General features: G+C 41.2%; 1 protein-coding gene across 1 annotated transcript; it reads right to left on the reverse strand.

The window, feature by feature from the left end:
* Positions 1-77: 77 nt before the first annotated feature.
* On the reverse strand, positions 78-2,484 carry LOC117751036 (zinc-binding protein A33-like). Its single transcript, XM_034562542.1, has one exon. The coding sequence runs from the start codon at positions 2,412-2,414 to the stop codon at positions 1,008-1,010; it is 1,407 nt and encodes a 468-aa protein (XP_034418433.1). The 5' UTR covers positions 2,415-2,484; the 3' UTR covers positions 78-1,007.
* Positions 2,485-11,396: the final 8,912 nt, after the last annotated feature.

The following is an 11,396-nucleotide window of genomic DNA, read 5'->3' on the forward strand; positions in this document are numbered from 1 at the left end:
AAGAGAGCCTGATGAATTTAGGAGCACGGGATATTAAAACAAAAGGCAGCGTTTACTGAGACGTAATAATATAATAATCAAATGCAGATATTAGTTTTTATTTTTGATCATCATATGATGACATACAGCAACACGAACGGAAACAAAATCTTCATCATGCCATGATAAAGAGGGACTGAGTTGTACAACATGAACATTTACCTAGTCCGGATATGACCTTTCCAGTCGAACCACATACCAATGATGGATGTATGATTAACAAACATTGGAAAGATGCATGCAATGATTTGATCATCATATGATGACATACAGCAACACGAACGAAAACAACATCTTCATCATGCCATGATAAAGAGGGACTGAGTTGTAAAACATGAACATTTACTTAGTCCGGATATGACCTTTCCAGTCGAACCACATACCAATGATGGATGTATGATTGACAAACATTGGAAAGATGCATGCAATGATTTGTTATAGAACAATAGCAATACCAATAGAGCTCAACTGGTAAGTTGTTGACCTTCACACATCCTGATCAAATGTATTATAAATTCACACGTCAAGTGTTTTATTGATTTTGTATATGAAAAAAAAAAAGTTTATCAAGCAAAGTATGCATATATAAAGGGAATTTTAATAATAAAAGGCACTTAGTAGTGTGGCAGAGAAATACAAATATTATATCCACTCAATCAAAACTTCACTTTCAGTTTTGCAGAAACATTTTAGTAACTCACACTGCATTTCAAAATAAAGTTATTTTAGTATATTTTTACAAAAATCTAGAAACATAATATACAATATTCCCCCAATAATGCTGCAATATAAACCAAGGTTTATTTGCAGGTGTACATTTGGTTGTGTTCAGCTTTCTTCTTTAATTGCACCCCATTACTTTTGTTGCTTTGATGGTGACCCCCACAGAGAACCCCCCCACCAAAAAAAAAGAAACATTAAGTGATAGTCTCCTCTCCTTTTTTTTTGACAGCTGGATGGCAGGTTTATCACCAAACCGCTTTGATCTGGTAATTGTCCACCGGCCGTGTTAATGTCACGGTGAGATTCACTGGCAGCATCTTCAGCGGAAGGGTATCCCAGGTGTTGATGTACGGAAACAGCCTGTCGGTGAACCTGTGTGTGAATGTGTGAATGGGTGCCTCGGTATCCCGATCGAGGAAGGACAGCGTCCCTCTGTCCCAGTCCAGTTGCACTCTGACCCTCCTGGGCCGTTCCTTCAGTGGGACAGACACTGGGCGTGATGGGGAGAATGCAGAGAATTTGCCTTTATTAAACCTCAGCATCCACAACCCAGACACAACGTCTCCCATCTTCTGGGCATCTGGTGCCATGGCCCCCAGCGCCCACATGCGATTGCTCCCAACCTCCACGTCCCAGCTGTGTCTCCCTGATGTGAAGCCCTCGGAGCCCAAGGCACTGCGGTGCCCCTCCATCCTCTCCAGGGCTAGATCGGTTCTACACCTCGTACTGGTCAAATCTTCAGACAGCTGGAGCTCTGGGTGGGCAGTGTTGGGGTTCAGGATCACAGGGGTGTACGACACGATCTGTTTCATTTTGCACCAGGCATTGAAGATCATATTACCCAGGTGTTTGGCAACGTCGATCCGGGTCCCTGTGACCTGCTCCGGGTCATCCGGCAGGGGGCGCTGAGCGGCTTTCGTTAAAGCGCTGATGTTAAGAAGGAGTGACGCGTCATCGTCGTCCATCAGCCCGTCCTCTATGGTCTGGATGGTGGTTTCCAGGGCAATTATCTCATCGGTCAAACCGGTAATCTTGTCCATGATCACTTTCCTTTTACACATCTCTTCCTCCTTCAGTGCTGCGACCCTGAACTCTTTGTCCAGCATCAAAAACTGCACAAGCACATTGAACTCATTAGTTATCTCGGTCTCTGTGGCGAGAGCTTGATTACAAATGGCCTCGTCGACTTCTTCCAAGTCCAGTTTCACTTCATTGAAGAGTTTCAATTTCTTCCGCGAACGCGCCACGTATTCCCGGAGGTCTTTCCTGTGAGGCTCCGCGGCTTCGTCCACGGGACTAAAATGGTGGTTCGCGTGCAGTCTCGAATCCCGACAGACGACGCAGACGGGCGTCTGGTCGTCCAGGCAGAAGAGCTTGAGCCTCTCCGCGTGGAGGCGGCACACCACCCCGGAGTTCTGCTCCAGGAGGAAAGCCTCGCAAAGGTTCTTCAACACGAGGTTGCGAGGCGGCGCCGTGGTCAAAGACACCGTGTTGCAGGCGGGACACTGGCGGCATGGTTTCGTACTCCACCACTGATGCACGCAGGCGTTACAGAAGCTGTGGCTGCAGCGGAGGAGAACCGGGTCCTTGAACACATCATGGCAAATCGGACATGAGAGCTCGTCCATGCGTGCCGACCAAGGGGGAGCCATTTCCTTCTCTTTGACACTTCTTCGTTCAGTTTAGTTTAGTTTGTGTTTTTTTGTACGGACCCTGGCACCTGCGACAGAAATTGACGTAATTAAAGATTACCGTAACTCCTCGACCTTTTGCGCTGTCGGCGTAATTCCAACGCTAAGAAGCGGAGCTTCGCATTACTATGCGGTACATTACGGTAATGGTAAAAACCAGTGGCGAAATTGCCTGTGGGGGAGGGGGGAAGTGAGCGGAGCAGCAGGTGAGATTGTTTGAGTGGCGTTTTCTTTGTAAATAATACTTAGCATTAGTATTGTTTCTGAGAGTTCTGCCAATGGCTATCCTACATAACCACCTGCCCCCCACTCAAGGCCACTTTCCTGTCCCCACAAACACAAATAAGGACACTGGGATACAGGAGGCCAGCCTGGGGAGGAAACAGTGTATTCTCTGTCATAAAAGCACTCCCTGGATGTGTGAGGAGTACCAGGTTGGGTTCAGGGAGCTAAACAAATGTGTCAAAAACCTGGACATGGTTTGAGAAGATGTCAAATAGGTTACATTTAATAATTTTAATTTATTTCTGTTCATTTACAATTGTTTATGAAGAGAAACTTGATGAAAATTAAAATGCTTTTCTTTCTTTTTTTGTTATTACACACTGTGTTAAGCATTTAGAACATAATAATGACAAATACTTGCCAGATTTGGAAAGTAACATTTCTCCTGGAAAAAAAGAGCAAAATAATTTACACAAAAGATATTTTCGGACACATTTATTGATAAAAAAGACAAAAAAGGACAAGGGGGCCTGTTTTCCACGTATGTTTTTAACAAAATCCCATGGGATACCGGAAAGGGTTGTGACCTCACCTCTCACGACATCCTCAAAGTTGTCTTTACTGTGGCCAACTTTAAGTGAGTAGCGCAAGTCTTTAAAACCCTTTTACATCTGTAATGATGTGTGGCTATACATCAGATTAAATCGAAAACGTTCCCTTCTGCTCCCAGTAAATCATACATATTGTGATAGATGAGAATATAAATAGGCCTGACCCTTTGGGCCCCTGGGCCTGTGCTCTAAAGGTTTGATTAGTTCTCCATCCATGAGTATCAATTGGTAGACAACAAATTGAATGATTTAAACAGAAAAAATGAGGAACAAAAGAGGTGGAACTCACTGGAATAACATTAAAGCCGCTCTCCTCCACATCTTTTTTTCTCTTATTTTTTCGCAAGCTGCTGCTGTCATCTGTGGGTGTGATGAATAGATGGGAACGGTTCATTACAGCCCTATTGGTATTTTACATTCTTTCAAGAGACCCTGGCTACTGCAATTACTGTGTGTTGTTGCACATGCATATGTTCAAAGTGGCGCAATTCTCTCCAGATCAAGTCAAACATGCACGGAATCGCATGCAAATTAGAAAAAAAGGGGGAAGGGACTAACGCATATGTGCGTTTCTTTTGAGGAGTTCTGTGACGTGGACAGGTACCCGTGAGCTGCTGTAAAATGGTAATGGTGTCGCTGAGCTCAGTGCTTATGCACAGGCTGCAAATAAAAGGTACAACACAGCTGATTCCAATGCGCTGACTGGCTGCACACATGGCGGTGGTGTCGTGGTAGAGGAGGAAGTGAAAGTTGTGCAGTAGCATGGCAGTGAGAACACTGTCAGTATTTTAGATCATCTTATTGCATTCGACTGTCTTGACTTCTTACTACAATATGTAAGATTGCAATGTGCGATGGCTGAAAGAGTGAAGATATTTTGTGTTCTGAGAGTTTTTGTCCACATGGGGCCGTGGATGAATGTTGGTATTTTAATGCCAAACTAGTATGGAGCTGGTTTTTGAAGGTGAGGTGTAATGGGGTTGGGTGGCCTATCGGCCTTTTAGGAGAATGTGTACACTTGTAGGTTACAGCCCAGCAACACATTGAGCACATTAAAAGTGGGTACTTTTTTATTTCTTTTTTCAAACCCACAGACTGTGATTAAGTGATCACTCAAACCCATTTTGGAAAGTCTGTGTTTTTATTCATTTAATTTTATTTATTTAGGCATTTCACTCTTGCTTTATCAACAACTTCTCAATAAAAAGTCTTCAGAAGATAAACCTTTATTGAGCCCCAGCGGGGATATTTAGTTGTTATAGATAAGTAAAAAACAGATAAATAGAGAAAGTAAAATTAATATATATATAAGAGGTATGTCACCAAAATAGAAATAAAACATAAAATAGCAATACACAAGAGCATTTGGAGACAGAAATGACAAAGTAACGTGATGGTGGTGTAAATAAAATGACAATAGTGAGATTAATGATGCAAAAAGTAGTGTAACATTAACACAACATAGTATAACATGTATACTATTGGAGTTAGGGATATGAGATATAGTATGAGGTTAAAGTTAGTAATATAGTATAACATATACTACACATATTGCACAACTGTATACCAAAGAACATATGCAGGGAGGATAAAAGGCAATAACGCTCCCTCATTGGAATCTGGGATTATACAAATTTGCATTAAAGTAATTGGGTTCACCTTGTTATCCATTTTAACAAAAATAATATTTCATCCTTTCAAACCCTCATCCTCTGGTCTTTGAGCTCAGTTTACTCCGATTCAACTTGCAGTATATCTCTTCATTAAAATACAAATATTAAAAATTGAGGTACCTTCATTTAACATGCAAAAATATTTAGACTTATCACATAAAAAAGGAATTCTGTACAATCTGTAAAAGGGAAACTATGCAAGTAAGAGCCTTACAAAGACTGTATTCATATGGTTGTCTCCATAACACATGTAGAGTTATTATGCATCACTAATACAACCTTGTACATGTCGGGATACGGCCTATGTAGGACACACAGACATTTTAGTGTAAAAAAAAGAACAATTCATCACTTTGCAGTGTATGTGTGTGCACGTATGTGTGTGTGCATATGTATTGTGATCAAGTCAGACGGTGTGATTCAAGTGAAGAAACGGCTCACTACTGTCGCCATGGAAACAGGCAAGAGGCGATAAAAGTGTGTGTGTCTCTGTGTGCACTATGTGTGTTTCTGAAGAGAAAAAGACAGAGAAAATCCCCCGTTCTATTCTTTTCTATTCTATTCTATTCTTAGCAGTAAATCACAAATACAAATGTGCACAAATACAGGGGAGTATTGTGTGCTCACGACAGTCACGTATCAGAGATATGTCAGTCCTGTGATGGACTGGAAGCGTTTCCAAATGTCCCTCTCTCCGTTCTACTCAATGCAGACTGGAAAAAGTGACCAAATTGCATGAATATTTTTTAAAAAGCTGATGCTCGTGTCACTGACCTCTTGCACCGGCACTTTTTGGTCCTTATAAAGCCTGAAGGGATCATATTGAACTTATTTTATACATTAAAACTGAATTAAAACAAGCTGCATTCTGTCTGATCTTTGCAGGGCCGCGTGCTATGTTGGTGTGTCCATGTGTTCAAGTCAAGTGGCGAAAGAGTTGGATGTTTTTGAGGGCATGCGTCCTGTACGTAGGGGTCAAGGAGGGTTTGCATGGACATTGTTGTTCATTGGATACAGTGTCAGTGCATCTATACTGACAAACACACATAAGTCACTGGTGCTTAATGACCTTTCACAAGGAAGGTAAATTCCACTTTTCAACATGGACATGATGAACACTGTGGGCTTTTAATGTCCCTGAAGAGAAAATCAACACTAAATGGTGTACAAATGCGACAAATAACAATTTTGAACACATCATTTGGTGTGTGATTAGTGTATTTATGGACATTGGCCCTCCTGTGACCATAGGTGCATAGCTGCCATCAGAAAGGCTCGCTCTACCTGACCCTGCCCTCCAAACGTCTGCAGCATCTGAAGAAAAATTAGGATTTACGCAGGAGACACAAAGCAATCAATTCTCAAATTAAGATCCCATCAACTTGTCGTCCAATCCAGTGGAGTGACCTCTCGATTGATGAATAAATCATTAACCCAGTCAATCAATTCACCACCTCTTGATTGCTTACAATAAGTCTTCCAAAGCAGAAATCAATATGTTTTTACGTCAAACGGAGCAAGCGTTGGCATCCCAGATGGACATACAGGGGAGACAAATGCGTCATTGGTGAGTTGTTAAAAACAGTATTCATCCTGTGTACCTTTGATTTACAATCTCTCCCATAGAAGAATAGTGAAACAATGTCAAATTAAATTCTGATCACATTGGCAAAGTGTAGTAGGGAGTGTGATCTTTAAACCTTTACATAGTAGGTTTGTATCCATGCTAGTGGAATGGCTCCAGGGATGGCAATGTCCAACAGTCTCATGGCAAATGCAATCTATTGGTTTATTGTACAGGGACACAAATTGTCTGTTTTGACACTTGGAATGATTTCGTTCTTGGGACAATATTAAGTTACAAAACAAAAGTTAGTTTAGGCAACAAAACCACTTAGTTAGGTTTAAGCAAAACATCATGGCTGGGATTAAAATAACTATGTATAAAATGAACTTAAACCTGAAACCTCTTAATTATATTTAGGAAACCCGTTACAAACATTAGGTTTAGGAAACTAAACTACAACAACACTTTGAGAAACGGGGTGCTGAACTGCGATCTTGTGGTTGGAAGTCCTGTGGTTGTTGGACCCATCCACCCCCCACCCCCCACCCCCCCCTCTCCCCACCACCCACCATAAGTGGTCTTTCTCCATATTTAATACTCTGACTGTTGCATAGTCACATGGATGCATTTAATTAATGTGTCCACCACAAAAAAGGTTCCTAATTGACTTCCCATTAGCATTGTTTTCGTCCTGTGCAACACAAACAAAACGTATATAACTCGTGTCCTCGCACACACATTTCGTGACTAATTCACGACCTGCATGATACCGGGCTGCAATGTTGTCAGTCGGTCAGATGACCACTTTGGACCAGACTGAAATATCTCAACAACCTTCTGGTGGATAGCCGGGACATTCGGTGCAGATATCTGTGATTCCAAAAGAATGTATCCTCATTACATTACATTACATGTCATTTAGCTGACGCTTTTATCCAAAGCGACTTACAATAAGTGCATTAAACCATGAGTCCAAACTTAGAACAACAAGAATCAAGCAAGTACAATTACTTCAATAACGTTAAACTACAGAGTACTATCCGTAAGTGCCATTTAAGTGCTACTAAAGTGCTAAACAACAAAGTGCTATCGGTAAGGGACATTTAAGTGCTACTACGGCTCTACCTTCCCTATTCAAGGTATAGTCGAAAAAGATGTGTTTTTAGTTTGCGACGGAAGATGTAGAGACTTTCTGCTCTCCTGATGTCAATGGGGAGCTCGTTCCACCAATGAGGAGCCAGCACAGCAAAGAGTCGTGACTTTGTTGAGTGTTTTGCTCGAAGTGAAGGAGCTACAAGCCGATTGGCAGAAGCCGAGCGAAGTGAACGGGCTGGGGTGTACGGTTTGACCATGTCCTGGATGTAGACCGGACCCGATCTGTTCGCAGCACGGTACGCAAGTACCAATGTTTTGAAGCGGATGCGGGCGGCCACCGGTAACCAGTGAAGGTCGCGGAGGAGCGGAGTAGTGTGGGTAAATTTCGGGAGGTTGAAGACCAGTCGAGCAGCTGTATTCTGGATGAGCTGTAGAGGTCGAATGGCATTAGCAGGTAGACCTGCCAGGAGGGAGTTGCAATAGTCTAGCCGTGAGATGACCAGAAAGGTCTTGAAGGATGAGGACAGAGGAGAGAGAGGCTGCTCTAGCAGTGTGAAGCTGCTCAGAGACAGCAAGGAGGGCAGTCTCTGTTGAGTGGCCTGTCTTGAATCCAGACTGGTGGGGGTCTAGAAGGTTGTTACTGTGGAGAAAGGAGGAGACTTGGTTAAAGATAGCTCGCTCTAGAGTTTTGGAAAGGAAGAGGAGGAGAGAGACAGGTCTGTAGTTATTGACTTCAGACGGGTCGAGAGTGGGTTTCTTCAGGAGAGGGTTGACTCTTGCCTCCTTCAGAGAGTTAGGGAAACAGCCGGTTGAGAGGGAGGTGTTAATAAGATGGGTGAGAAAGGGAAGAAGGTCAGGAGCATGATTTGGGTGATCCTCTGACTTTTCATCTCACTGTAGGTTGTGGTTTTGAGTTAAATGTCTTGATAACTATTGGATGCCATGAAATTCCCGTCAGACATTAGTCCCCCTTAAGCTAAATTGCAATACTTTTGGTGATCCTTTTACTTTTCCACCAATGCCACCATTGACACAATTGTTATATTTGTTAATTAGAAAATGCTAATTTAAGATCATTACCATTATTTAGGACAATGAAATTGGCAAACCATCATTATTTTGACAATGTCATTGTGAGTGTTAGTATGCTGACATTAGCCTTCAGCTAAAAGCAAAGAAGTACACCCTCATAGTGTCGCCAGAAGGAGCTCTAAATAATGCTTTTGAACTTCAGAAAAAAAATAGTGCAGCTATAGAGGGATGCCACTGCACTCTCAGGTCAGCCTGAATTGGTGCATGCACTCCTTTGTGGTGTAAAACGTGACAAACAACGATCACAACATCCCATTGTGCTACTCTCATTGTGAAAAATACAGTTTGTATATTGAATGTGACATATTTAAGTGTAATTTGTTTGTTCCCGTCTTCCCAAATCTGTTGGTTTTAAAAGTGCTGACAATCAAGAGAAAGATATATTAAGGCCACACGAAAAGTAAGGAAAGATAAAGAAGAGTTTCCCGGAAATACTGGACAAACCTACAGAGAGCGAGCACTTCATCTCCTATATCACTTACTGTAACGTGAGTTCTAAACGCCTAATGTCTGGATTATTTCCAGAGGTAAAACTCATAGCAAGCTCCCTCTTCCGCATTTCGATTGAATTATTCACATCTTTCACTCCCTCTCTCTCTCACACACACACACGCACACACACACACACACACACACACACACACACACACACACACACACACACACACACACACACACACACACACACGCCCCTCTTACCGTTAATGGACTGATACATCATAAACAGTCTTGCCAGTAATGTGGGAAATATGTGTGTGTGATTTCTTTCTTCTTGAGCATGTGTGCACTTATTAACTACACTATGTCAAATCTCTTTAAATAATATATCACATCTCATGAGATATCAGCATTCCTTCGTGTTAGAGTTTGCACCCGGTCCTCTGTGGCTTCGAGCTGAAATCCAGAATATACTTATCATGCTCACACGCAACCTTAAAATTACCACGGTTTCTGGTAAGCAGTTCTTTCAAGTATCTACTTGCCAGTGTGATAAATGAATAAGTCAGTCAGAAGGCAGCCTGTGTTTAAATTTGGGACCAGCAGACCTTGGAGTTGCAGTGTTTCAGATATTCAAGTTTTTTGTCAACCTGTTACTGAGTAACAGTACAGTATTACAATCAATGCTGCCCTTCTTTATTCGTAGATCTGTTGCTATGCAGATTTACTGCTAACCGAAATTAAAGCATCTACCCTAATCTATTCTCAGTATCGCCAAGCCCTTTTGCTCTCAATTATTTTGTATCGCACACACACACGCACACACACCCCACACACACACACACAGTTTGCTATTGATTGATCACACACTTATCTGTCTCTTTGACCTCCAGCTAAAACAAACCATGGGAGCAGTATCATCGTATCCTTATTTCTTGGTTGATACACTCTGTCAAGTGATTGCCTTTCATCTCACAATAAAGATAATTTTGTGTTGACTGTAATTATTATTATTTCACATTTAATAGGTCAGAAAAACAACAAATGGAGATTTTCTTCTGTAAATAAGACTTCTGTACTTGTTCTCGTGATTACACAATGTATTTCACTATGTAAGATTAAAAAAAATAAAGATTACAAAGAAACCATCTAACAGTTATGAAATCTTGTAATAATGATATACTTGTGAAAAGGTCTCTCTCTGATAAACAAATGTGTCTCTCTAAAAACCACATGTGCTTCACATATATGATCTCATGGGGTTGTCCTTTTCACATGCAATTTCATATTTCACATGTGAAAATCTGATGTGTTTATTTCAGATGCTTCAGTTTCAGGGTCCTGTTGTGCATGCTGGTTCCCTGTGGGAGACTCAATTAGAAGAGAGCCAGCGCTGATGGAGTAACACCTGTGCTACTTTTCCTACTACGACAAGTCAAAATGTCGGTTGTGAAAAAAGGCCTATTGTTTTCTCCCAAACATCAATTCCTATTATTGTGATGTCAGGGAATGAAAATGGTTGCATTTATGTCCATACATTCATGCATGCATCCAGATAAACCCACATCCACATACAGAAATAAAGGGGTATTATTTATGCAAAGTAAAAAGAACCAAACATACTGGTGAGAGAGAGAGAGAGAGAGAGAGAGAGAGAGAGAGAGAGAGAGAGAGAGAGAGAGAGAGAGATGTGATGAAAAAAAGAAGAAAGAATACATATTTGTGTTCATACATGTAAGTGTTTGTATGGATGAATATGAAGAAAGGTTTTGTTTCTCTATATTCTATATTGTTCTCTTTTTCTGTTTGTATCACTGGGTGTATAAATATATAACAATTGCAAATACATGTCCGTAATTGGACAATTTGTGGTTGTGCTGATTCATTAAAGAAAATTAAAGAAAAAAATATTTCATTTTAGCTGTTGGGCGGATCACTTCTTCACATGCGTGATAACCTTCACCTGTTGCTGAGAGTACATTTAAAACGTACAAGGATGCGTGGGTCTCTTTGTCACAAGTCGTTGTCTATCATTTAATTAATTTGTTTTCCACGAGTCAACTCAAGACTTTAATTAATTCGTTTCACTCCTCTTGAATTAGGTACGGCTAATTTGACAGGACTATCCCTTTAAAGAAGACTAAATGAAAAAAGAGGAACAGTCCATTTTACATTAAAGGGGGACTCAGTCGCTGCTTCGTGAGATTTTTAAATTTTAGCACAACAAGAAAAACATTACGAA

The sequence above is a fragment of the Cyclopterus lumpus genome, chromosome 21 (assembly GCF_009769545.1).
Source record: "Cyclopterus lumpus isolate fCycLum1 chromosome 21, fCycLum1.pri, whole genome shotgun sequence".
In the NCBI taxonomy this organism is placed as follows: domain Eukaryota; kingdom Metazoa; phylum Chordata; class Actinopteri; order Perciformes; family Cyclopteridae; genus Cyclopterus; species Cyclopterus lumpus.

Bases quoted from the DNA above. Each gene is read 5' to 3' on its own strand.
- LOC117751036 (XM_034562542.1), bottom strand. From the start codon at position 2,414: ATGGCTCCCCCTTGGTCGGCACGCATGGACGAGCTCTCATGTCCGATT.